This window comes from Malus sylvestris, chromosome 5 (genome assembly GCF_916048215.2).
Source record: "Malus sylvestris chromosome 5, drMalSylv7.2, whole genome shotgun sequence".
NCBI classification, from domain to species: Eukaryota; Viridiplantae; Streptophyta; class Magnoliopsida; order Rosales; family Rosaceae; genus Malus; species Malus sylvestris.
The window spans coordinates 9,019,843-9,046,920 of record NC_062264.1 but is presented as its reverse complement, the minus strand read 5'-3'; the positions used below and the strand labels follow the sequence as shown (position 1 = coordinate 9,046,920).

Below are 27,078 nucleotides of genomic sequence, written 5' to 3'. Positions count from 1 at the left end.
AACTTCCACTACTTCCATAGATTTTCCCGTTAAGGTTCCTATATTCCACGGGGGAGCAGAGCAAACGTCTTGCAGTTTGACCATGAGTCTAATCTGGTCAATAGAACTTAACAACATGAAACTTAAAATAACATTTAACAACAAGTGACACTCAAAATATGTCTGGAAATTTTATTTTAATATAGCAGTTTAATTTAATTAACCAATAAAATTAAAGAACAAATTTAAAATAATTAACCCCTTTCGGTTGGAGATGGTATATAAATATGGTTTGACACTGTTCATTAAAAAAATAATTTTTTACAGGACTATAATTTGGACGGAGGGCTAAACATATCTCATTCGGTTGAAGATTACCTAATAAGTCTCATGCACACCATTTTTAACTACCCACACACCCTTCTTTAATTATGACCGTTAAATTGAATAAACCAAATCATAAGATTGAACAAGATTAACCGCAAGTGTGTACGAAGCTGTGTAGCGTGTGCATATCATTTTTTTTTTCCCCAAGTGCACCTTTGTTTTTGGTTTGGTGGAAGTAAAACCACATGGTTTAAGACTTAGGAACAAAAGAAAAAACCACTAAAACTAAAACATTTTGTCTTATATTTCTCGAGCATTGTCAGGAAACAACAACAACAAAGCCTTACCCGCACTAAATGGGGTCGACATTGTCAGGAAACAAAGAATTGAAAAAAATATACATGCATGTGGTTTGAAAAAAAGGATTATCGCTCCTCGCTCTGTTTCCTGAAACAAAGAATACTGTATCGGAGAGTTTAGTTTGTTCCAGTGCGCATTGCTAGTCTCAAGCAAAACAGACTAGTTTTCGACACCTTCATCAAGGAATTATGATTTCATTGGACCGAAAATCAAGCTTATAAACTATTTTCCCACCTTTCTTACGGTTCATCCTTTGTTGTTACGGAAGAGGTAGATCCCTCAATGTCTTGTGATTTCATTGCAAAACCGTTCTCTGTATCAAAGCCACGGTGTGAAACTTCTTTGTTTTCTTCTGTATGCTCTGACCGGTGGAGCTCACTGTCATGCTTTGCTGCATCCACATCCCCCTCAAATGTCAAGCTATAAGAAGCATCTTCCTCGTTTAACCCCCATGATTTGTCTTCTGATGGAGTTGGTGAAAGGGGTACAGCGTCATCAATTAAGTCCGCAACTCTCACCTTGTCAACCAAACCCATTCGTTATTATACATAGATCATTCTACTGCATTGCATCAATAAGCTTTACATAGTAATTCTAGTAGCTCAACTTGATGTTGCTATAAATTTTGCGTCTTCAAAATGTCATTAAGGGTATCCAAGGTCGCATGATTATATAAGAAACAAGGAAAATGGGAGGAGGTGGGGAGGGGAGGAGGAATGCATGTTAGCAGAAGCAAATGGACAGTTCACATTAGTTCAGGCACCCTATCAAACTTAGAAAAATGCCTCAGCGAAACTGAATACTATAACTTTCTCGTAATGTTTAAGGTATCTTTGGTTCGACAAACCATCATGTCCATTTTAAATGCCAGTATCATTCTTGAAAGATCAAATTACCACAAACTTCTTAACTTGAAACATGAATAAAAAATTATCAACCAATTAAAATTCATGGCGTGGCTACAATGCTGTAAATCAAGTCTAAATCAGTTTCAGTGTAGGATATTTGCAAATACCTGCATAGGCTGCAGATCATTAAGTTCTTTCTCATCAGTCTTGCTCACTCCTTGAGCTTGCAGTTCCATAGAATCCCGAATGAGTTGACGAAGAAAGTTTACGTCATCGGACCTAACTCCAAACCCTTTCAAAAGCTTGGAGCCCAGCTGCAAACTCGTCTGCAAGAATTAAAATATTAATTAGGTGTCAAGTTGTAACAAAAAGACTTGCTAGTTAATGTATTCAATAACACAAACAATAACAATGAATTAACTTGATACCTCTGCGCTTTCCAGAATAGCATCTGTTGCACCTGATTTCTTCAGTTCTAAAAGGTGCTTGAGATCCAGAGCCCTGGCATAAATAGGGATCTGCCAATACAGAATTCTTACCATATTCAGACCACAGTGGAGAAGTATACAAAAGGGTTTAAAATCCGATAAGACAGGAAACTATATTGGCAGGAATTTAGCCTTCGTACTACTTGAGCTGGTGCAATCAATGTATAGCCAAAAAAGACTGGGACTCTCAAATTGAATTGGATGTCAATATCAAATTTAAAGGTTTCTACAATGCCCTTCAAATCAGAGTTCAATGGGAAACTCCTTTGAGGCACAAATTGTACGATGTCACTCTATGTGTATAAATAAGTAATATTTCTTACTCTTGAACTTCTATGATTGTAAGCAGTAAACTAAACCACGTCAGGGTCCAGATGAATTTAGAAAAGCTGGAATGAAGATAATGCATATGAGAACCCCATCCCCACGCGCGCGCAAACAGAAATGTAACAAAGTCAGTGGAAAACCGTATAAAGAACATGAAAACAAAAACAATTTCGGGCTTCATATAAAAATGGGTTTAAAACCACTGAATATCCTACATTGAGTTGAAATCCAAAACAAGAGAAGCTCAATTCAAGGATAATTCATGCAGCAATAGCAAATTTGAAACCTGTGCTTTTAGCCCAAGATTGGATGACATGGACAAAACATGTTTAATAATAGGGGCAATGTTTCTATGACAGGTACTGAAACTTCACAAGCTCCTGAGAACAATTTTTTCCCTTTGCTGTGGTTTCTAGTGGACCCAAATAAAGTTTCTGTCTACTTAGCGTGATTGCATCCTATGTTCTTGTAATGGATTGACAAGAGAGAGAGCGAGAGCATTACCGCTGGGAAAGCATGTCGAAGCCTTTGAACGGCCTCAGTAGTTCTACTCCTCGCAGTGTACAAAACCATGACAGCTTTGGGGGAAGAGATGCCAGCAGATTGCAAAACTGCTGGACGTGATCCATCCCCATACAAAATTGGAAAACCAAGTTTCCTAGACGCCTGTAAATCGAATGGTGAAAGCAATTTAATGTCATCACCAAGTATCAATTTATCTTTAACGTACTTTTAAAAAATAATAATATAGAACTGCAATAAATATATAGATTTTCCATTTGTTAAAGATGTCAAACTTCCTCCAAGTGTCAAAAACAAAACTAATAAGGTTTAAGGAGAATTAAATGGAAACAATAATAAACTTTATCTGGGTAGCAAATTCCAATCTGCATATTAAGCATATTTCACTCTTTCATCACTGATTCCCAGCTTCTAATGCAATTATGCAATTAGAGTCCCCAAACAGCATATGATATTAGAAGGTGTGTCTACCATAGTTTAGCTCTTGAGGCTTGTTAAATATAACGTTTATGATATCAAGATTACTGCATTGTTGATGAGATCCTTGGTGTTTTCATGCTATCAGAAAATATTACAACTATACAAAAACCAATTTGGTGGGTGGCAATCATTTCATTCTAATGGTGTGTAAAATTCTATAGTACTTTATAACTGACAATTCAAAATTCACTTCTGTTGTAATTGTTAAATCCAGACTTCCTCAATTAATTATGGCAATTAAGAAGATTTCACCTGCTTTATTACAAGTTGTCAACTATTTCAGACTAAACAAGAAGTCCAAATATTTCGGACTGAGCTAGCAGTCATTCATATAAAATCCTCTTTAACATAGAAAGCAACGAAAAGAAAATTCATTGACCTTCACCACAGAAGGATCCATATCAAAAGCTACAAACGGCAATCCCAGATTATCGCTATCTATCCCAGACGCCAATGGAGTGGACAAGAAATTGGCAAGGACCTGGACATGAGAGAGAGAGAGAGAGAGAGAGAGAGAGAGAGAGAGAGAGAGCAATCGCAATTACAATTGGATCTGAGACCCGCAGCTCACTCGCAATTATAATACTGCAGAACAACATAAGTTAAACCTACCTGGCCCATTTGTCCAAATCCAAGAATGACAACAGGTTCACTTGAATCAAAGTTCACCACCTCAGCAGCTTTCTGTACAAATTTGTTTAAAATTCAGGCACTAAACTGATATCAAAGATATGGGAGTATTATAAATCAAAAACTAATTTAGGAAAAACTGGATGGTTATACTACTTGATGATTTATCATAAATAAATTATGTTCAGTTTCTGATAAAACGTTAAATGAGTAATGTTATAGCCTTGAGCTGTAATTTAAAAAGTTGATGCATGAAAAATCAATCCAGACACATCAATGCCAGAATTTTCATCAATCAATTCCTACATGATGTAGGAACTCACATCCTCGGCACCAAATTTGTCATCAATCAATTCAGCAGCCCTTCTTCCAGCTTCATTAAGCAATGGGGTCAATGCCATTGACAAGACAACAACAATTATAAGCAACTTGTTAAGCTCGAGTGGCAGCACACCAAGCCTGTTTCGACAAGGCAGGAAGTTATTTAAACAGATAGAAATCCTGAAATGTTCAGTCATACTATTTTCTGTTTGATATAACAAGTTATGAGTCTATAACTCACCTATTTGCAAGCGAAAAAACAACAAATCCAAACTCGCCTCCTTGAGATAGAAGCAGCCCTATTCTTACACTTTCCTGTAAGGTAAGTCCAACACGAGGGCCTATCGCTGTTATTATCAGTGTCTTGATGACAATCAAACCTCCCAAGAGCGAAAGCACATTCGGCCACTCTCGGAACAGAAGCTGCATATAAAAGAAAATATGACTTGTGTAAAAGAAAAGGCAGGCTAAATTATGAATGATTAATGATTATTCTGCTTTTTCTATTATTGGTGCATCTGTAAATGTTTTATATGAGAACTGAACACAAAGAGAGATAAGTTCACATCACATAGGTCAAAGAAATAAGGACCTTAAATTTCATCTTTATTGGTTTATATTTCAAGACATTAGGACCATTTACCAGATCAATAAAACAGTTAAAGGAAACAGAATAAAAAGCATAGTCATAACCAAGTTAACTATTTTCATACAAAAAATAAATTATTTGGTGCCTGGGTTCACTAACAGTATTCTGTCACTGAAACATTAAACAAAGAGAACCGTGTCAAAACAAGCAGGCAGCCAAACAAGTTTCCAAAAATGGCATTTTCAGAGAAGAAAAGTTTAGAAAACAAGCTTGAATCCAGAAACATAAAATGATGTTTGAAACTAAACAGTACTTCTGTACCGGCATGTCAATAGACGTCCCTGTAGTTACAAAAAATAATCCAAGAAGTAAGCCTCGAAATGGCCTTATATCAGCTTCAATTTGAGTCCGGAAATTTGTTTCCGCTAACAGTGCTCCAGCCAAAAAAGCTCCAAGCTGCATATACAGTGAAACTCAACTATTACATAAATAGAGGACATGATAATCTCAGATATTCTCCATCTATGAGAAGGAATGTCAAACCGTATCACTGAAACCCAACTTCTGGGTGAGAAGTGAGGTCCCTGCAACTGTCAATAAGCAAAGTGCAACAAAAGCCTCAGAGCTCCTTGCTTCTGCCACAAACTGATTTTACAAACTTAATTTAGTGGCCAGAAACAAAATATACAAAATGAGTTTAAGCCGTTCTGTTTGCAATGCCCACCTCAAAAACTCGTCTAAGAAGGAATTTTCCTCCAAGAGAAAGAATACCAAGTCCACCTAAGGCTTTTAGACTTTCCTTCAGAAGCATTGGCCATATACTTTCCTCTGCTAGGTTCTGAAGAAAAATAAAAATGAAGGAATGCTGAATAAGTGACTAGTATCTGAAAGCAGGAAAAATGTTTAAAAAGAAAACGAAAAGAAATAAAACATCATGGTCAAGATAAAAGGTGCAAAAAGTGACGACACAAATCAGGGATGGATGATAAAATAAAATTCCCTCAAAACATGAAGGCGTTGATAATAAAAACAGGTTTCCTGTATTAATAATTTAATATAATAGAAGCTTCATCCAAGCATTGAGTATCCTTCACTGATGATATATTTTGGATTGGACCTAGAAATTAGAAATGAAAATTTCCAAATCAGTTTGAGCTTTACGTTGGATTTTCACTGGAATTTCTTTCTTCCATACTCCAGACTCTTCACAAAAGACATTGCACAGATCACATATGAGATAAACAGTGGTCTACTACACCCAGTACTCACAGCCATACGATTAATTCTTTTTTTTTTTTATTATATATAGGAGACAATGATTTTATGTTCTACCATCAGTATTCAGTAATCCTAATGACATTAACAAAATTGTATATTCAACTATAACTGTTGAAAAATATTAGTTGAATTTCTCGTATACCTGACTTTCCAGCACTGGAAGTATGACTAAGAGAGGTACGACTGCTATGTCCTGCAAATATCAAGTAGTGGGGGGCCCAAAGTTATTGACATCATACTCTTGTTGTATATTTTGCATGGCGACCTTATCAAAATCCAGAATGGGAAGTAAAAGAAAATGCAACACCATTGCTTATTCCATTCAATTCAACAAATCAAAACAAACCCAAAAAGGGAAAGAAGAAAAAATATAACTCCAAGCGTGGTTTGGAATAGAACCTGTAGAAGAAGTATCCCTAGAGTTGCTGACCCAAATCTTGTAGGGAGTTCACCTTTCTCTGCAAGTAGCTATACATTATTCTATGTAAGCAGCGATATTAAATGGTCATTAATCTATTACATATAAATTAACAGAAATTTTTTTGGTACGAGGAATAAAGTAGACATTCTGCATTGTTGTCCATTTTAGAACTTGTAAAGGTAAAAAGTTAATGAAATTGAAACAAGGGACACTGTCAAAACTATCTAAGACATTGAATTCCCCAAACTAGGATCTTAAATGTGTTACATGGATTAACTTAAGAGTTGTTGGTCTAGCAGTCAGATCCTTGGTTTGCTCGCAAGTGGTCTGGGGTTCGACTCTCTCCCATGGTACCACCTAGCAAATGCTAGAGTTTCTCACTCCCCAAATGTTGTGGGGTCAGGCGGGGGGCCTAGTGATTAGTCGAGTCAAAGACTCAGATACACTAGTTAAAAATAAATAAATAAATAAACGTGTTACATGGATTATACCCATTCAAGGGACCAAAATTTGGATAAAAGATATGATATGCTGGTAAGCGGATGATACACACATGCATACTTCTTGTCAATTCTTACTAAATTATTATGCTTTATTTGCTGGTGAGGTGCTATAGTCAAGTCATACAAGCACCATTAATACAACAATAAAACAGAAAACTCTTCCTACACTTCCTTAGACAACTATTTTATATTGTTAATGTTCAGGTGTCTATGACAATTAATCAAAACCAGTTAATCTCCTTTTTAGGTTAATAGGTTCAGCTTCGATTTAAATATGTGAAAACATTTGTTGTAAATAAGATATGTAATAGACAGCATACAAGTACTATATTTCATAGTTCATAATATGTATGGTGATTGAGCTTTTGAGTAACTAGCTTAAAAGCATGGTTTTAAAGCTTGACAACAAACAATCCTTAACTGTGAAAAGGACTTTTAAGTTTAAAGCCAGTACAGCTAAGTTCCTGGTCAGTTTAAATTTAACCCAACAACTGAAATGTCATGGTGCAATCTGCAACTATATAGATTGCCCATTACCCCTGGTAAGAAGTAAATTATCATCAAAGCGTTCTTACTAAAACTTGGAAAGCAAAAGAATAAACAACAACAACAAAGCCTTTTCCCAAAAGAATAGGAAAAGAAAATGAAATATATAAAGCACGCGACTTTAGCTTAGCAAGGGGGAAGAAAGAAGGAAAATGATCACTTTTTTCTCGAATATAACTAACCATTTTCTAGCACCAATCATTAATAGCAGCTAAATGAAACAGATTTCTTCATTTGAAAAATTCTGCAGTTCCGTAATTAAATTACCTGAAGTACAAAAGCTGAAGAAGACAGAGAGAGAGCAGCACCAATCACTACGGCTTCATCAATGCTTCTGATGTTGACCTATTACGAAAGGAAGAACATAAAATAAAAATTAAAAATGGCTTGGACAAGGACAGAGGTCTGTCTGTATCACACTCCAGTTGGTGACACTGAAAGACAAACCAATAGTGATTTTAAACATCAAGAAGGCTTACTAACTTAACAAAACAAATATATCATACTTGAATATTTTACCAGGACAAGCACTTGGATAAAGATAATAAAGAAAATTGGATTACCACTATAACTAAATTAGTTGTCAAATCTTTACAAAAACTAAATTATACTCGTAGAGTTAGCCCAAGATGTGGGGGAGGGTGGAGTAATGGGTTAGGATTAGGATGCGTTCAGAACTTGAACCCCTTCAATGTATAAAGGACACTTGGGATAAAAACAAAATTATACTCCTCAGGTTAGTTGTGAGGGAGGGTGGGGTAATGGATTAGGAATAAGATAGGCCCAGAGCTTGAACCCCTTCCAATGAACCAAAGACCAATAAGATATCAAACAAAGAACATAGAAGTAATACCATCGTGAATTTATGGATACAAAGGACAGATAAGAATAATATAAGACCTGATATGTGCAACTAGCCACTAGCTTAGTGACCATGCCCATTAGCTCAAATCATAATCAAGTTAGAAAGTATGGTTCACATAAGTTGAAATCAAAAGAAGAGAATTATAGAAGAAAACTGTAAACACTGCACCAAATGTGGATGCAAGCCTGAAAACTATATAAAGTGGAATCAAACAAGTAACTAAGTCAAAAGATTCAAAACATCACAAGAGCAGATGAATGGTGATATCGTGTTACATATAGATGAAACAAATGCTAAAAGTGTTCTACGGAACAGAGCTCTCACCAAATCAGGCCTTGAGTTAAAGAGGAACGTCAAAATTTGGGTTCCAATAGCACCATTAGGTGGAAGTTCGAAGGCTGTGAAAGCAAGAGTAGATAATACGACCTTCAAGAGGGGAAAAAAAGGTCAAAATTTCAAGCAGCACTATTTGTGTTTTTCCATGCAATTTGTGCAGCATTCATAAACTGCAAACAGAAGCTTAGCATAAAAGACCAGGGCAAAGAGCAATTATAGGACTACGTAATGACAATGGTACTATTCGAAGGTGTTTAAAATTATATATCAACAGCACAAAGTACGCTTCCAGCTTGACGAAAATAACCTTTCATGAAATTCTCCCACAACAAAGGTGTTGCAAGAGCCTTAGCCCTTAAGCAATGCAAATACCCCTATGCCTATTCAATAAGAAGTTCAGAACTTACTTTAATTATAATTTATCAACCCTCATTGATCACACAGAGAGAGAGAGAGAGAGAGAGAGAGAGAGATCTAAAAATTGATATTTGTTACCGAAAAGTAATTTGTTTATATAAATAACTTTTCACAAAAATGAGAAATATAAAAATATAATTAAATTATTTGGTTCCGTGCAATTAATTTGTTAAGCAAACAAAACATTGAAATGCAACGTCCATTTCTTCCTGCTTCTTATTAGCAACTCAATTCCTATCTTATTCCATTCCTTATGAAGAATCACCTTTTTCTTTCTTTTTTTGGGTGCCTTAACCATGAAATCTGAAATAACCTCAAAAAGTACAATTTTTCAGTTATATGAAATATATATCTGATGATAAACTACTCCAGTTTGAACTTCATTATTATCCTCAATAAAGAGAATACTATCGTCTAATTTACACAACCAGATAGATACTAGAAACACCAAGTATTGTTTTTTGTCTACAAATTACCTGAGTTAATCCCATTCCGAAGGCATATTTTGCAAGAGCCTTTAGACGCGAAAATGAAAGCTCCAAGCCCATCTCAAACAGCTGAAAGGGAAACATAACAGTCAAACAAAACGAAAACAGTGTAAAAGGTATGCACCAACATATCACCAAGAGAGGAATATAAGCTTCTGTAGAAAATCATATTCTTTTAACTTGTGGGAGAATGCAAATTGCAGAAAGAAAAATGGCACAAGCATCGAAGAAAAGACTGCAAAGCAGAGGACACTTCATCCAAACACCTTCCCAGGTATTTTCCCTGTCCATAATCCTCAGTATGTCCAGCCGGTGAACCCTAAATATTTATCATCTTTCTTCCTCTTAGTGTCACAGTTAGGTAAATCCGGTAATTAACCAATAGAAAAAAAAAATTTAAGATGGATGTACTTATGTTTGAACATCAAAAGTACATACGAGAATAAATGATTTTCATTCTTTCTATGAAGTACACAAGGGTGGCCCTAAGGAAAAGGAAAATGTTCTGTCTTTGTAACAGAAAAAGAAATTTTTGTCTTATCTCAAGTGTTAGGCAACCACTAGACCTCAAAAACTTAAGTTAGAGAATGATCCAAGCATGCATATCAAGACAACACCCTCCCTTCTCACCTGCACCTCCCTAACCAGCAAAAGATGGTGAATGCCAGTAGGAGGTTCTAGGCATGACCTCATGTGATCAAGGGTATGATACCATGTTAGACAACTATTGAACCCCAAAAGGTTAAGTTGTTGGGGAATACACAACTATGTATATCGGCAATGACCAATTGAATAATGGCATTTAGTCTCCACTTTGTTCTTGAGTCAAATCTCATAGACGACAGTAGTTGAATATGACAGAAAATATACAAATAATGTACATCGAGCTAACACCAAGGACTATCACAGGTTCACAAAGCAAGGTGATGAATTTGCAGTATTCATAGACATGGTACAGGTACAGCATAAGAATAGAAGGCCAGATATTATTAACTTTTCCGACAGTACACATCAACAAAGAATGCTTACCAAGAAAAGAATCCCCCATTCAGACAAAACTTTCACATCTGTAAGATTCCGAATCAAGCCAAATTGATTGAGTACAATCCCCGCAAAAAAGAAACCAAGTATCTGAAAACCATAGCGTATACTGTATTTCAGCTAAGAAGAGATTTCATGTAAATTTAGAAAAGTAACAATAATATAGGTACGATCCAACAATAGTCTTACAGGGCTAGCTTTAATGATCTTGAATGCCGGAACGATAATGACAGTAACAGCTAAGAACGTCAAAGTATCAAATCCCAAATCATTAATGACATCAACAGCACTCGCAACATCAAGTCCTGCATGCGTTCGCAATCTTTTTGAATGGACTGGTCTGTGGTTTGAGAGATAAAGTCCTCTCCATCCGCAGACAGAGGAAGCTAGCAAAGGATTTCCCAAAAAGTTTCTTGGAGCAAAAGGGGGATGCCTTGTGTTGTAATTAGTGGCATATGATAATGGATGCACTTGATGGTTACTGGAATACGGAATAAAAGAACGCCCAGAAAGCCGTGATATGGATAGAGAGCAGGCCATAGATGGGCTCTTTTGTTTGATAGTGCTGTATCCCTGCAAGGAAGAGAAGACAAGATATAGGCTAGATTAACTTAAACAATTTAACTAGCTTACTCCACTATTAAAATGCAGGAGCAAAGAAGAATGGAGAACTTAATGGCCTTCGATTTTAAACAAAAATTCCGAAACTTTGGATGATTGCATGTTCTGGTTTCCTGTGGAGGATTGAAAACTTGACAAAATAATATTAGGACAAAATTGGCAAAAATTTGAGCACATAGATGACAGTTTGAATTATTCGACAAATTAGTCATCATTTCATCGCAGATTAGATGAGCTAGAATACTTCTGTAAAAAAAAATCCAAACTGTTTTAAGCTGTTCCCTGCTGATGGTGATGGTCACCAAAAGAAAGACAACATCTTTTCAGTTCATCATTTGGTAGGCATGAAAATATACAGAAAAGGAAAAGAGGTAGGAGCCACTTTACCTTAGAGCTTCCGATATAAGTCACCGACTCCAACATAGTGCTGAGGCTGATGACAGAAGAAAACCCACATTGAAGAAAAGAAAAACCCCCAATTTATTTTGCTTTTCTTACAAAACCCACAATTTACTTTTGCAAATATGGAGGAAAACACAGAGAGCTAAGTCATTTGACCCCTCTGAGTCAAAGATGAGAAAGAAAGAGAGGGAGAAGCAAAAGATAAGGACGAAAAATGCACACGAGAGAGATTTAATCCAGTAAGCTTGGATTGTATGCGACTGAGTCTGTCGACAACTCGAGGCAGGCTGAGGCGGGCGTTGGAGCAACGAGAAAGGGGTTTCAACGTCAACTAAATGACAAAAGCCGATATGACTTTTCCGTATACTGCGTCTGTCCACCTGGCGATTTACCATAGGCTGCAAAGACCTTGCCACTTGTAATTATCTGACACAACTTTTTGCAGATAAGGCAGAAAAGATAGAACCACCAACGTTTGTGCACGTTTTCTTTTTCTTTGGTGAAATTGGCTTGGTTTTACCACAGCATAGGTAACGAGGTACTTTCATTTTTGCATGTTTTGTATCTAAAATTGATGGTACCATTCATATTTTCATACGTGATAAGTGATTGCGCTCAAAGTAGTGTAGTAGGGCACCTCAAGATTCACAGTGTTTCTGCTCCCATAGGGTGTGCTTAAAGCCTCCCCATTTTTGAAGCCGCTGTCAAACTTTATCATCGGATGTTGGGATCAATGAGTCGAAGTGCTAATAACAACTCCTCTCTTGGGTTCTAGTAGCACAATTATAACTTCTTCTTTTTGTGGGGGGAGGGGGGGGGGTTCTCATCCTAGGGGGGGTTCTCATCCTAGGAAACTTACTTGAAGGTGTATAAAAAAACCTGTCTACACAAAAACCAAGCAAAAGAAGGCATCATCCTTAGTTAGAGCATCACCAATGGGGGATTTATCCTTCATGAGACTACTATATTAAGTCTTACAAAGAATTTTCATCCTAATGAGCCGGAAAATGGGATTAGATCCACCACCTTGGCTAGCCATTTCCATTTTTGGGTAACATAAAATTGGGATACATCCAACCCCAGAAAACAATGGGTTCTACGAGAAAAGTAGCAATCTATGTGAGTCATTCTTCCTTCACTTGCGAATACACTTATACTCTCATTCTACTTTTTTTTTATTCCTTTTTCGTACATATTTTTGTTCCAAAGATCCTCCTACATTTTCTTTGTATGTTTAATGCTTAAGACATAAAATGATAGAAGCTATTCTACTAAATAGGCTCACTTTTATTAGTCTAAAAATTTAGATTGCCCTCTTAAAACTTTAACACATTATATATATATATTTATCCTGACTTAAACCCGTTTATTGGGTTTTAACAAAAAAAAAAAAAAAGAGTTCATTAAATTTGCCTTGTGACTCAGATTACAAAATTTTAGTCCTAAAATGCCCCTTGTTATATGATGAAACATTTGGTTGTGTGTGTTTGTAATTTATTCCAATTTGGCTAATTAATGGTTGTTTTAAACTCCATAAGAATTAAAATTTCATATTGATTTAACGTTTCTGGGCATTGGTATGTGAAATTTTCTAATAATTTTTTTGAAAATTGTATGATACTAATTTACCAATTGGTGCTAGGTAAAGTGTTGTGTTGTACCTGAAAATCAAATTATTTCTGAGCGCGAAGTGAGGGTTTATATCTTTCAACTAATGAGATTGAAATAAGAGAATCTAATCTAACGAACGGTTCATAAGTGATGAAATCTAACCATCAGAGTTTGAACTTTTTAGGTTGAAAGGTTCTTAAAAAGAAAATTAAGATAACACGTCTAAAAATCAACTTAAGAAAAGTTTAACACACAAAAAAAATGGTCACATAATCAAATTACTACATAAATAAATATTTATAGCCCCTTATAGAACCCGAAAAAAATGGCCCCTCATTGTGAGATATTCTTTTATAAAGCTCCAAAAATTCCTTGGAACTTTAAAATTGGCTATATTCACCACTTTTCTAGCCCCATATAGAGCCCCTCACTGGGAATTCACTTATGCAGCTAGAAAGTATAAACTTGAGGAATATGTCATTAGCAATAGCATTCAAGGTAAAACATAAAAGCTCGTTGTGCTGTGTTGTCCTTAATCCATGTCTTAATTGTTGTTTGTACCATACTTGACCAATCCCGAAACTACTGAGCACCGGTCAACGTTATACCGTCAAGGACCCAGAAGAGCTTCCCTTCAACCAGGAGGCCAATCACAATGCGACACGTGTCGACATCAGAAGCCAATCACAGCACGACACGTGTCAACATCAGAAGCCAATCACAACACGACACGTGTCAATGTCAGAACAAAACTAGAAACTCTCTTCTATAAATAGGGATCATTCTCCCACAATAATCTCTAATGTCATTTTGTACTAAACTATTCACTAGGAAACTCTCTTCTATAAATAGGGATCATTCTCCCACAATAATCTCTAATGTCATTTTGTACTAAACTATTCACTAGAACTCACAAAAAGAGAGCTTGAACCTATGTATTTATGTAAACCCTTCACAATTAATGAGAACTCCTCTACTCCGTGGACGTAGCCAATCTGGGTGAACCACGTACATCTTGTGTTTGCTTCCCTGTCCCTATTCATTTACGTACTTATCTTCACTAGTGATCAAAGCAACCAAGCGAAGGTCACGAACCTGATACTTTCTGTTGTACCAAAGTCCTCGCTGATTTTGTGCATCAACATTTGGCGCCGTCTGTGGGAAACGACACTTATTCCCACTCTCTTCAGCTTTGTCAAGCTGGTTTCCACATCTCGTACACTCTCTTTTAGCCAAGCATCTCTCTCCGACATGGGGAGCGAAAGAAGCCATAGCACACAGAATGACACCCCCCTTGGACCTAGTATGAAGCAACGAAAGCAGGAGGGAAATAGAGTTACTTTTCAAGCTAAAGTCGATGAGCTAGAGGTTCAGAACAACAAGATAGCGATGAAGAATGAGGTCCTCCAGGAACAATATGAAAAACTTTTTGAGATGCTTCACGAGGCTAGGCATGCTCAAACACACAAGCTCGTCGCCCCTGTTGAGGTCAACAATCATCTGAATGCCCCCCAACAAGGAAGGTCACCGATATCCAACACGGACATCCCTGATAGGGATCGAGCTACACATCAATGTGATAATCAACATGAGACTTCTCTCAACCCAGCTGCTTCAACCCGAAGCAGAAGAAGTAAAGGAAAGCACATCTTCACAGAGGGAGTGGAAGGATCAAAAGCCGTCTATCGCGATTGTCGAGACTTCCTAAAGCAACGTCGAGAGAATCTCATCCACATAAGCTCAAAGATCAATGACCCAAGAGTTTCTGAAAGACTCGGTCCTCTTCCACGACCCAGGCCAGCAGCCAATCTAGGGAATGGGCAACAAGTCCCAGAAGAACATGAAGGTACAGGGGACTCGGAAATATTCCGACATACTCACTCTAAGAGTCAGTGTGGCGAGTCCAAGGAAAAATCATGCTATCTTGATCAAACTTTCCTACTTACAAGAGGCGATGGGGACTTACGGAAGAAAACTTCAGTGGTGCATGACTCCACTCAGGACCTCATTGTCCTACAGCTCCTGGATGAAGTAAACAAGTTGAAGGCTGAACGTCAAGCCGAGATACCTAATTGGAACCAACCCAGGCCTGGCCCCCTCACAAGAAAGATCCTCAACACCCCCCTCCAAGCAAAGACAAAGCAGAAACTTGGCTTACAACTCTATACTGGAAAGGAAGACCCGATTGAACACCTTAACCTCTTTGAGTCCACCATGGTATACCGGAGACACACCGACGAAGAACGGTGCCTTCTCTTCCCCTTCACCCTCTCTGGCGGAGCTTTAAACTGGTATTGCCGTCTTCCACCTGAGACAGTAGACTCATTTGAAGAGTTGAGGAAGCTATTTGTCTCTCAACACATCTTCCAGACCGATCGTTTGCATTCCGCAGATGACATGTACACTATTTGCCAGAAGTCGGACGAGTCATTATGAAAGTATGTTGGCCGCTTCAGCCATGAGTATTCTCGTTACGCTGAGGCAGATGACAAGACCACCCTCAAGGCCTTCACGGCAGGCTTACGTGACTGTTTCTTCAAGTACATGATCAATGCCAACACTTGGAAGACTTACTCTGAGGTGATGGCACAAGCTTACAACCATGCCTCCGCCGAGGCAATGACATATCAAGGGAAACCCCCTACAGTCACCCCTTATCAACAAGTAAGGAGTGGAGGCCAGATCCAACCGAATGAGAAGACCTCAACCTTCCAAACGGCAGCAACACACCCCCTGCCTCATTTAATGCTTCGTCAAGTCAACAGACATATCAATCCTAGGGCAAAAGGAAAGATTTCCATCCTCACCAATCTAATTTTAATAAAAAGAATAAGGGGCACTATCGCGATAACTCAAGATATCATCACAATAACGCCCGTCCCCAGGCAGTCAACGTAGTGGGCCAATCACGTGTCAAGACAGTCCCTACCCCGAGGTATGAGACATACACACCTTTGAACGCTACATGCGCGGCCATCTACCCTAATATAGCTCACCTGATACCAAAGCTAAAGCCAAGACAGCCAGATTACAAGTCTACAAAGAACACGGGCATGTTTTGTTGCTACCACGAGTATAATGGCCATGATGACGAGAAGTGCATCATCCTCCGTGATCATATTGAAGCTTTGGCACGTGAAGGAAAAATTGATCAGTTCCTCCTTCACCCTCCAAGGGATAACCGTAACCAACGCCAGGTGAATGTGATATACTCTATAAGCGGCGGCACACCCATGTCTGAATCTTCCAATAGGGCTATGAAAAACAGTGAACGAACTTTGAGACCTGGCCATCAAGTGTTTCACGTGGAAGACATCAGGGGAGGCAAGTATCAAAAGCCTAACTAGGATCCAATATGTTTCTACCCTGAGGAAGAAAGAGGTATCATTTACCCTCACAACGACCCGCTGATTGTGGAGGCTCACATAACAAATTTTGATGTGAAACGAATCCTGATAGACACAGGTGCTTCAGTCAATATCATGTTTGCTGAAGCTTTCAAGGCACTTAATGTAGCTGAACACTTGCTCGATCGCTCGATTTCTCCTCTGATAAGCTTCTCTGGAGATATCGTGCAACCTTTAGGGAGTATACACTTACCCCTCACCATTGGTACAGGCCCCTACACAGCTACTATTACCACTAACTTCCTAGTGGTCAATTGCCCGACGGCATACAATGTCATCTTTGGGCGCACAAGCATCAATGATCTCAAGGCCATGGTATCCACACATATGTTGTTGATGAAGTTTCCAACCCCTTTCGGCAATGGATACATCAGGGGAGATCAACTTAGTGCTCGATCATGTTACAACACTTCAGTTAAGCAACAACACCTGTCTGTCCCCAAGGAGACCCTCTCTATACATAACCAAGTAGTAAAGACCAGTCCAGATGAAGCCAACTCGGATCTTCATAATGGCAACAGTCAACCCGATGACCCTCGAGATGACTCCTTCACCCAGCAAGCACAACCCGCTGAAGAGTTAGATAATGTCTCTATCTTCAAAGACCATCCAGATCGCATGGTGAAGATTGGCACCACTTTGTCACCACCCATTCGGTTGTCGCTGATCTCATTTTTGCAAGAGAACGTCGAGGTCTTCGCTTGGTCATATAAAGATTTGCCGGGCTTCTATCCCGATATCATCTGTCACCACTTGAGTATTGATCCCAATACCAAACCAGTAAAACAGAAGCGAAGATCTTATGATGTTGAACGATACGAGGCGATGAAAGCAGAAGTTGAAAAACTCAAGGACATAGGCTTCGTCCGTGAAGTCAATTACCCAACATGGGTAGCAAATGTTGTCTTTGTTAAGAAAAATCCGACCAAGGAAAGTCTCCTGCTTCAAAAGGTCTTGTGGAGAATGTGTGTCGACTACACCGACCTAAACAAAGGATGCCCGAAGGATAGTTTCCCCCTTCCTCTCATTGATAGACTTATAGACTCTACGGCAGGGTGTGAGCTCTTGAGCTTCATAGACGCTTATTCAGGATACAACCAAATCCTCATGAACCCTTCAGACCAAGAACACACAGTTTTCACTACTGACAGGGGACTATATTGCTACAAAGTCATGCCTTTCGGCCTAAAGAATGCAGGAGCAACTTATCAAAGACTGGTCAATTCAATGTTCGCCGAACAGATTGGGAAGAGCATGGAAGTTTACGTTGATGATATGTTAGTCAAGAGCAAACATGCTGACCAACACATCACCAACCTATCTAAAACTTTCACCATTCTAAAGAGGTATCGAATGAGGTTGAACCCCAACAAATATGCCTTCGGCGTGGGCTCTGGCAAATTCTTAGGCTTCATGATTAGCCAACGAGGCATTGAAGCTAACCCCGAAAAGATCAAAGCAATCCTCGACATGAAAGAGCCAGTAACTTCAAAAGACATCCAAAGCCTTACTGGCAAGGTGGCAGCCTTAACCAGATTCATCTCTAAGGCCACAGACAGATGTGCTCCTTTCTTCAAAGCACTCAAGGGAAATAAGAAGTACATTACATGGACGGAGGAATGTGCCAAGGCATTCAGGAACCTCAAAGAGTACATGAGTAAAGCCCCTCTGCTCTCCAAACCAGAAGTTGGTGACACTCTCATTATCTATCTATCGGTTTCGGCTTCAGCAGTCAGTTCTGTTCTTATTCGAAAGGACAGTGGTGTCGAACGGCCCGTCTACTATGCTAGCAAGGCCCTACAAGATGCGGAGACACGATACTCCAACATTGAGAAATTAGCTCTAGCATTGGTCATGTCTGCTCGAAAACTTCGCCCTTATTTCCAAGCACACGCCATCATCGTGCTTACTAGTCACCCTATTCGATAGATACTCCAGAGTCTTGACACGTCTGGGCGAATGATCAAATGGGCGATAGCATTGGGTGAGTTTGACATCTTCTACCAACCAAAACCAGCCGAAAAAGGTCAAGCAGTAGCAGATTTCATCGCCGACTTCACATATCCTGTTGACATTGCTTCTACACCTGAAGCAGTAGCTTCATTACCATCGGAAGCTCAGAAGATATAATCAACAACCCTAGCATGGAGTCTGTATGTTGATGGCTCATCCAACCAACAGGGCTGCGGAGCAGGATTAGTCCTCACTGCCCCTGACAAAGTGGCGATAGAATACGCTCTTCGTTTCAAATTCAAGGCATCGAACAACGAGGCGAAATACGAAGCCCTTCTAGCAGGCTTATGTTTGGCCAAGCATCTTGGGGTTAAACAAATTGATATCTTCAGTGACTCCCAATTAGTGGTCAACCAAGTCACAAACAACTTTGATGCTAAGGATAGCTCCATGGCAGCATATCTTGCGCAAACGCGACTTTTGCTCAAGCACTTCCACTACCAGATCACCCAAGTTCCTCGAGCGGCAAACCGTCATGCAGACGCTTTGGCTCGCCTCGCCTCGGCAGTGGAAGACAAGATTGGGAGAAAAATTCATGTCGAATTGTTGGCAGTACCAAGCACCATGGTTGCGGAAGTGTGCAATTTACAACAAGGAGATAGTTGGATCACCCCAATTTATAAATTCTTTGCTCATGGCACCCTCCCAATTGACAAAGTCCAAGCTAAGCAGATTCGATACAAGTCTGCCCGCTACCTGATCATTAATGACCAACTCTACAAGTGCGGTTTTACCCTGCCATACCTAAGATGCCTTACACCTGCAGAGGCGGAAATTGTCCTTCGGGAAATACATGAAGGAGTCTGCGAAGATCATGATGGGTCTCGATCCCTAGCACACAAAACTTTTCGCCAAGGATACTATTGGCCAACACTCCACCAAGATGCCATCAGAATATCTCGCTCATGTGATAAGTGTCAACGCTACGCAACTATCCCTCACTCCCCTCCCGAGCCGCTCACTCCTATGATCAGCCCTTGGCCCTTCGCCCAATGGGGACTTGATTTGATCGGCCCAATGCCTGCAGGGAAGGGCAAGGTTAGCTATGCAATCGTTGCAGTTGACTACTTCACAAAGTGGGCTGAAGTAGAACCCTTGGCAACCAATACTGAGGGAAAAATAGAAGACTTCGTATGGAAGAACATCCTCTGCAAATTCGGCATTCCCAATGCGATAGTCACAGACAATGGGCGGCAGTTCGACAATAAGAAGTTCAAGATGTTCTGCTCTAAGTTCAACATCAACTTATGTTTTGCCTCTCCAGCCCATCCACAGTCTAATGGACAAGTCGAGGCCGTTAACAAAATAATCAAGCGCACTCTGAAAACTAGCTTGGACAAAGCTAAAGGTTGTTGGCCAGAATTCGTACCCCAAGTTCTTTGGTCATACCGCACTTCATATCGGACTTCCACAGAAGAAACTCCATTCTCACTTGCTTTTGGTACAGAAGCAGTTGTCCCGGTTGAGCTTGAGCAAGCAACATACCGAATCCAGAATTACATGCAGAGTGAGAACGACAAACAACTCACCCTCAATCTGGATCTAGTCGAGGAACACAGAAATCAGGCTCACCTGAGGAATGTCGCCTACAAGCAGCGCATTTCCAACTACTACGACTCAAGGGTCAAACCTCGCTCTTTCAAAGTGGGAGATTGGGTACTGAAGAAAAGATTACTCTGTGATAGGGTCCCGAGTGAAGGAACACTCAGTCCTAACTGGGACAGACCCTTCGAGGTCGTCAGCATCAGCCGCCCTGACTCCTACAAGCTCAGAAGCTCCGACGGCAAGACCCTGGGCCATCCATGGAATGCTGACCACTTGAAGTACTATTACAAATAGACTCACATTGTACAAGTGTTAAGCTACAGCCATTTGGCATCCTATGTAACAAAGACCATTTGGTATGAATTCAATAAAGAGGTGATTTAGCCAACTCGGCCCTAAACTCTTTTACATTCTGAGCAATGAAACACTCAAGTGTTGAAGCTTCAGCGCACATGTTTCCAATACAAAATAAAATCTAAGTATGTGTCAACAAGACTATACAAAGGATCTATGCAAACATAGCCAAACATTCATCAATGATAGGGCAAACACTTGAAGCTTGATAATGCAAACACTTGAAGCTTGATAATACAAACACTCATAAACACGCAAAAAAAAAAAAAAAAAACTCGCAGGCTTATCACATGGCACATGCCATACAAACAACAAACTAGTGCAGGTAGAGTACATACAAAAAGTGAAAGCACTTCTAGTCATCCTCATCTGAGGTTGAACCCCTGATCATATCACTCTGAGTCCTACCGCCATTTTCTGCATTTCCAAACTCATCATCACCCTGATGACTCTGCTCATCAACACTAGCCTCATCACCAGACTCATCTGCACTGCTAGAATAAACGGCAAGGTCGAAGGTTTCACCTTTTCGATGATGCTCATCTATTTCTTCACGGTATTTTCGAAGAACGCTTCCATCATCATAACGATCAAGGACAGCCATCCATTTCCTTTTTTCAAAGTGAACTTCCCGGGTACAGCGAGGTCTAAGGACATGGAGAAAGGCCGGGGAACCCAAAAACTCCTTCACAGCAGCTTCCTTCTCAGTCGGGATACTACTCTTCAGCTCAGAAACCTTAACCAAGGCACTATCCAACTCCCATTTAACCTTGGAAACCTCGAGCATAGTTGTCTCCAACTGTTTCTTAGTCGCCTCCAACTGTACTTTGAGTCTCAAGTTCTCACCATTCCGCCTCTTCAAACTCTCAAAATGTTGATCCCTGACTTGGATGGCCTCAGCCAAAGCTTTGCTCGTCTTTCTGGCATCATTCACAAGCTGCTTATTCTCTTTCAGTTTCACCTTGCATCGCTCAGCCTCTCGCAGTCTGTCGTGATACTCAACCATGACCTGCATGACAAGACGATCATCGCTACCAAAATAATGCTAATAAAGAGGAGAAAACAAGGAAATGATAAAGTAACACTCACATATGAAGACAGCTTCAACATCCGGTCACAATCTGATTCATCTTTAGCTAAAGGCTCTCCGAGCTCATCGAAAGTGAATCGACGCCCTGCCAAGCAATTGTTGATATACCCAAAGTCCTTTGGCCGCATGGCAACCTTCAAATCCTTCCAATGGACACTGCCAACCTCTTCTTTATCTTTACCCTTGCTGCTAGAACTAGGATCACCTTTCTGCCCAATGTGCTCCCTAACTGGAGGAAAGATAGGATTGATAGTAGGAAGAGGAGGCAACAATCGCCTATCTTCCCCGGCAACTATGGCAACAGCACATCCAATGGCCTCAGCTTCAGCTTTTTTCGAGGCAGCAACCTTGAAGACTTCTTCTCAAGACTTAGTTTTAATGATTGGTCTCACTCGGTGCTTGCGAGTTTCCTTGTGAAACAGGATGTCTTCTGAAGGAACTAACATGGGCACTCTCCTTTTCTTGGTGCTAGTCTCCACTTTCTTGCCCACCTTCTCCACTGAACAAGGAAAATCAAAGTAAGGAATACCACATTATATATCTATATAAACAAAAAAAGGCAGAACAAGGATCAAGTGAGGATACAACTTACTCGCTCGTCTCTGGCACTCGGAAACTAAGGGCTGGAAACCGTACTTTCGAAACAAGGGTCGTAGCTTACCCAAGTGTCTATCTTCTTTGGGCACCCTCAACACTTTCTCTGCATCAGCTAGCTCCTGTCCGGAGAGTTTGATGGTGCCTCGTGTCACTGCATGAAGAAAAATCTTAGAAGCAAGAGAAAATCACAACAATGGCAAATAATGAGAAAATGGATACATTACAACCTACAGTTTGGAAGTGAGTAGGAACACGTCGCTCAGGCGTGACACCCTTAGCATGCTCCCAATCATTATAAAGAAAGCACCAACGTTTCTTCCATGTGCAGTACGCCTTTCTCTTATCAAAGACAACACGCTATCTCTCACTCCGACATGCACATTCGGCATAACCAGTACATGCTTTCATCGGGCGCATCTTATAACAGTAGCGCCACTGATGGAAGGAAGGCTCACCTAATCCACACTCCATCCAAATAATATAAAACCCGATCAAGGTATCCCAGAAACCAGGGTTGAGTTGCCCCGGTGCATAACCAATAAAAGACAGCATCTGTTGCAACCACGGATGCAAAGGTAAATTTACCCCCAAGGTCACTAATGTCTGGGTATAGAACATAACATGACTCGTGGGCGGCTCAGAAGGCAATTCTTCACAACGCACCAAACATATTCCTACACTACGGGGGATACTACATGATCGCCTTAGGGCCTCAAGCTGCTTTTCGCTATCTAACAAGTTATTTTCTAAATGGTCCGCTGTGAACTCAGAGCGAAATATAGGTATGGCGTCACAAACAACCCCCTCACCCACTAGCATGGAGGAAGAACCAATATTGGCTAAGGTTTGACAATTGTGAGGATCAGAACGAAATATGGGTATGGCGTCACAAATAACCCCCTCACCCATTAGCATGGAGGAAGAACCAATATTGGCTAAGGTTTGACAATTGTGAGGATCATCCAACGTTTCTTTCATACCAGACTCTAACAAAGGCCATGAAGACCCTGACATGGCAGGCTCAAACCTAGAGCTAGAGCTAGGGGAGCCCTCATCACTAAGACTTCCAGACTCCGACATCTACAACAAACAGAAACAAACTCTATCACTACATGAAGGATCAAAACATAAGGAAGCTCATAGGGCATGCAGAAAAGCTCAACCAGTTCATTATGTTCTTAACAAAATACATGAACACTCAAACAATTCAACAAGAATGAAAACATCTGATCTAGTGGAGAAGACTACCAACCTGAAGATGGTGCAGCAAAGCAATGCCAGAATCCCTCTCAAGTAAAGAGCATTATGTCTTCAAAAATCACTACAAGATGAGCAAATGAAGGTAAGGTAAAGAATGGAAACTTATCCTTCTTATATATAGTTCAACATGGCTATTGATATTCAAAATTCAAATTCAAACCGTGAGAAAGCCCCACATGGAAAATCTTCAAACTTCTAACACTAGGGAGTTTCAAATTTCAAATGTTTCAGTTCCCCCCTTCAAAAAAAAAAATCCAAAGGGGGAACACAGTAGCTTCATCAATGGAGGATAAATATCAATCTCAAAAGCTTCGCACTATCTTCATCAAGATAGTGTGAAGCAAAATCAATTTATGGTGCCAACAAAAGCTTCATCAATGGAGGACAAATATCAATCTCAAAAGTTTCGCACTATCTTCATCAAGATAGTGTGAAGCAAAATCAATTTATGATGCCAACAAAAGCTTCACCTATAAAGCTTCAACACCAAAGCTTCACCTATAAAGCTTCAACCCTAAATCTTCACTTATAAAGCTTCAACACCAAAGCTTCACCTATCAAGGTTCAACACCAAAGCTTCACCTATAAAGCTTCAAACACAAAGCTTCACCTATAAAGCTTCAACACCAAAGCTACACCTATAAAGCTTCACCTATCAAGCTTCAACCCCAAAGCTTCACCTATAAAGCTTTAAACACAAAGCTTCACCTATAAAGCTTCACCTATCAAGCTTCAACCCCAATGCTTCACCTACAATACAAAATTTCAACACCAAAACATATAAAAGCTTCGCACACTCTTCATCAAGATAGTGCGAAGCTAAAAGTTTTGTATCCTAAAAATAGCTTCAACTAGTCACGCTATATACCCAAGCAAAAATCTATAGTCAATAAACCTTACCTATTAAACTATTTTCCAAACACAAAACCTTGTGACAAATAAACAAATTTTGTTCACAAAACCAAGATTCCCTTGAACCTGTACAAAAACACGGGTCAACGCAAACATTTGTTTTGTTCTACACCCACAACATCCCTGTCATAAACAAACAAGCAATTATGTATATGTTTCCAAACATATTATAATAAATCAAACAACAAGCCAAAATCCCAAGTTTAACTAGAAATCCAACCCAAGCAACCTATTTCCCTCTCTTCCTCTTCCGCCTCCTTTCATCTATCAAATTTCTGCAACCTTTGCTCTTCTCCAGTGGAGCTGAATTTTGGACACCCTATAGTTCTTGAGCAGATGAACAACTTTCAAGAAGGAATCGTTTCTGTTTGAGCGACGGAAATTAAAGTGTTGAGGCTCCAAACACGACAGTCGGATTCCCGCAAATTTAAAAGCTGCTGTGATGTTTCGAAGATCTGGAAATATTTAACCGTTAGTTCATTCTGAATTTTTGATATGTCATGAAAACGATGATAAAGAACAACTTCGATGAAGAAAGTATGTTGATCTGAACAAGAGAAAATGAAGTTTCGAAGCTCAAAACAAGTCTGACAGGTTGACATAAAAATGATGAACAGTTACTCATCATACCTGAATTTCTGGATTTGTACTGCTCCGATGGATCTCAAATTTGGATATGTTGTAGCTGACAAGGTGAGGAACAACTTCAATGAAGAAAGTATGTTGATCTGGACAAGATAAAATGGAGTTTCGAAGCTCAAAACAAGTCTGACAGGTTGACATAAAAATGATGAACAATTACTCATCATACCTGAATTTCTGGATTTGTACTGCTCCGATGGATCTCAAATTTGGATATGTTGTAGCTGACAAGGTGAGGAATAACTTCGATGAAGAAAATATGTTGAGCTGAACAAGAAAAAATGGAGTTTCGAAGCTCACAACAAGTCTGACGGGTTAACAAAAAATTGATGAACAGTTACTCATCATACCTGAATTTCTGGAGTTGTACTACTCCGATGGATCTCAAATTTGGATATGTTGTAGTTCACAAGATAAGGAACAACTTTCATGAAGATGACTTTGCGATCTGAGCTATAGAGAATGGTGTTATATTGCATCGACTCAGGCTGATTAGTGGAAACGAAAAGCAATTCCACCAAAAAAAAAAAAAGCTCCCATACACCAAAGAAAAGATGAAAAAGAAGAATAACACAAAAAAGGGAGTTGGGTAGGACACAAGTACTCATCAAAAAGAGAGAAAAGCTACTAATTGCACTTGATCTTGTCTAATCAGTAGCATGCAGCATCAAACACACAAAAGTTGGAAATATTTTTAGATAAGGCATATACGAAGGTGTGACATCAAAACAAGGCTTCGTTACTTTGACAAATTAGTAACAAACAAGACACCTCATTCGGCAACTCTCCTCGCCTAAAGACTTGGGGGACTCCCACCATATGCTACTGCACCTTGATACTCGGAAGTCTCACAACCACTCAGTAACTTGGATTTTTCAAGTCTCCAACTGAGAAGTTTTCCTCACTCGGGAAATTAAGGGAACACTACCTCAAACTACATGCTTCACTCACAAAGCTTCAACAATACAAGTTTCAACAAAAGAAAAAAAAATTCAAAGAACTTTCTGAAGAAGGCTTTGGTGTATTTAACACAATATGTTGAAATGAAGCAAAGCTTATTTATTAATATTTCCGATAAGCCACAAATATGTACATATACATGAGTCAAAATAAACAAACAAAAGGGAGCCTTCACAAAGGTTGCTTAGGGGAAGTCTCAGCAGTCGGTAGAGCCCCAAAAAGAGAAAGCACCGGAGGGTGGTTATCCGGAGCCTCAGTACTGGACAGAACCCCAAAAGGAGGAGGCATTGGAGGTTGATCATTTGGAACTTCATTATGCGGTACAGTCCCAGAAGACGAAGGCAATAAATGCCTTCGGAACAAACCCACAAACCTTTTATGATCAAGTAAAGCCTGACCATCAGATTCCTGCATCTAGTCAAGTTTCCTCTTCATGTTTGTAGCATAGTCATGCGCGAGCCTGTGCAACTGTTTATTCTCATGCTTGAGCCCTCTAATCTCCTGTTTGAGACTTATCACTTCAGCAGCCAATGATTCAACTTGACGGGTTCTAGCAAATAGGCGTTGGGTCATATTAGACACAGAAGCTGCACACTGAACACTAAGAGTCAAAGAATCCTTAACAGCCAACTCATCAGACCGTTTGGAAAGTAGTCTGTTATCTATGGGAGTGAGAAGGTTCCTGGCCACCACCGCAGCGGTCCTATCATTCTTCATCACAGAATCCCCAACGGTAAGAGGACCAGTAGAGGATATGAAGGATGGGCGCCATATGTTGTCTAGAGAAGGCGTGGTTGCCTCTTTTCCAAGGTTCAAGTCAAAACGACGGTCGGAGGGGCCAGACATTTTCAAAGGTGTTGAAGAGAGAAGAGGTCAGACAAATCAAGATCTTAGAAAT

At 39.6% G+C, this 27,078-nt stretch overlaps 1 protein-coding gene, 1 long non-coding RNA gene and 1 pseudogene across 2 annotated transcripts; all 3 read right to left on the bottom strand.

Annotated features, from left to right (window-relative positions):
* Positions 1-586: 586 nt before the first annotated feature.
* Positions 587-12,102, bottom strand: LOC126624109 (K(+) efflux antiporter 3, chloroplastic-like). Its single transcript, XM_050293130.1, has 19 exons — positions 11,775-12,102; positions 10,956-11,339; positions 10,755-10,856; positions 9,714-9,794; positions 8,809-8,910; positions 7,887-7,964; positions 6,549-6,617; positions 6,292-6,342; positions 5,596-5,709; positions 5,415-5,516; positions 5,193-5,327; positions 4,524-4,705; positions 4,285-4,420; positions 3,944-4,015; positions 3,711-3,812; positions 2,834-2,995; positions 1,943-2,032; positions 1,682-1,840; positions 587-1,184 (listed from the first exon to the last, which is right to left on the bottom strand). The coding sequence occupies exons 1-19, from the start codon at positions 11,808-11,810 to the stop codon at positions 906-908; spliced, it is 2,436 nt and encodes an 811-aa protein (XP_050149087.1). The 5' UTR covers positions 11,811-12,102; the 3' UTR covers positions 587-905.
* Positions 12,103-20,823: 8,721 nt separating this feature from the next.
* LOC126624110 (uncharacterized) lies at positions 20,824-23,225 on the bottom strand (annotated as a pseudogene).
* A 1,288-nt stretch (positions 23,226-24,513) lies between these two features.
* Positions 24,514-26,532, bottom strand: LOC126624116 (uncharacterized). The gene is made up of 3 exons (XR_007623985.1): positions 25,571-26,532; positions 25,209-25,306; positions 24,514-25,015 (listed from the first exon to the last, which is right to left on the bottom strand). It is a non-coding gene; the product is annotated as an uncharacterized LOC126624116 (long non-coding RNA).
* Between the last annotated feature and the right edge of the window lie 546 nt (positions 26,533-27,078).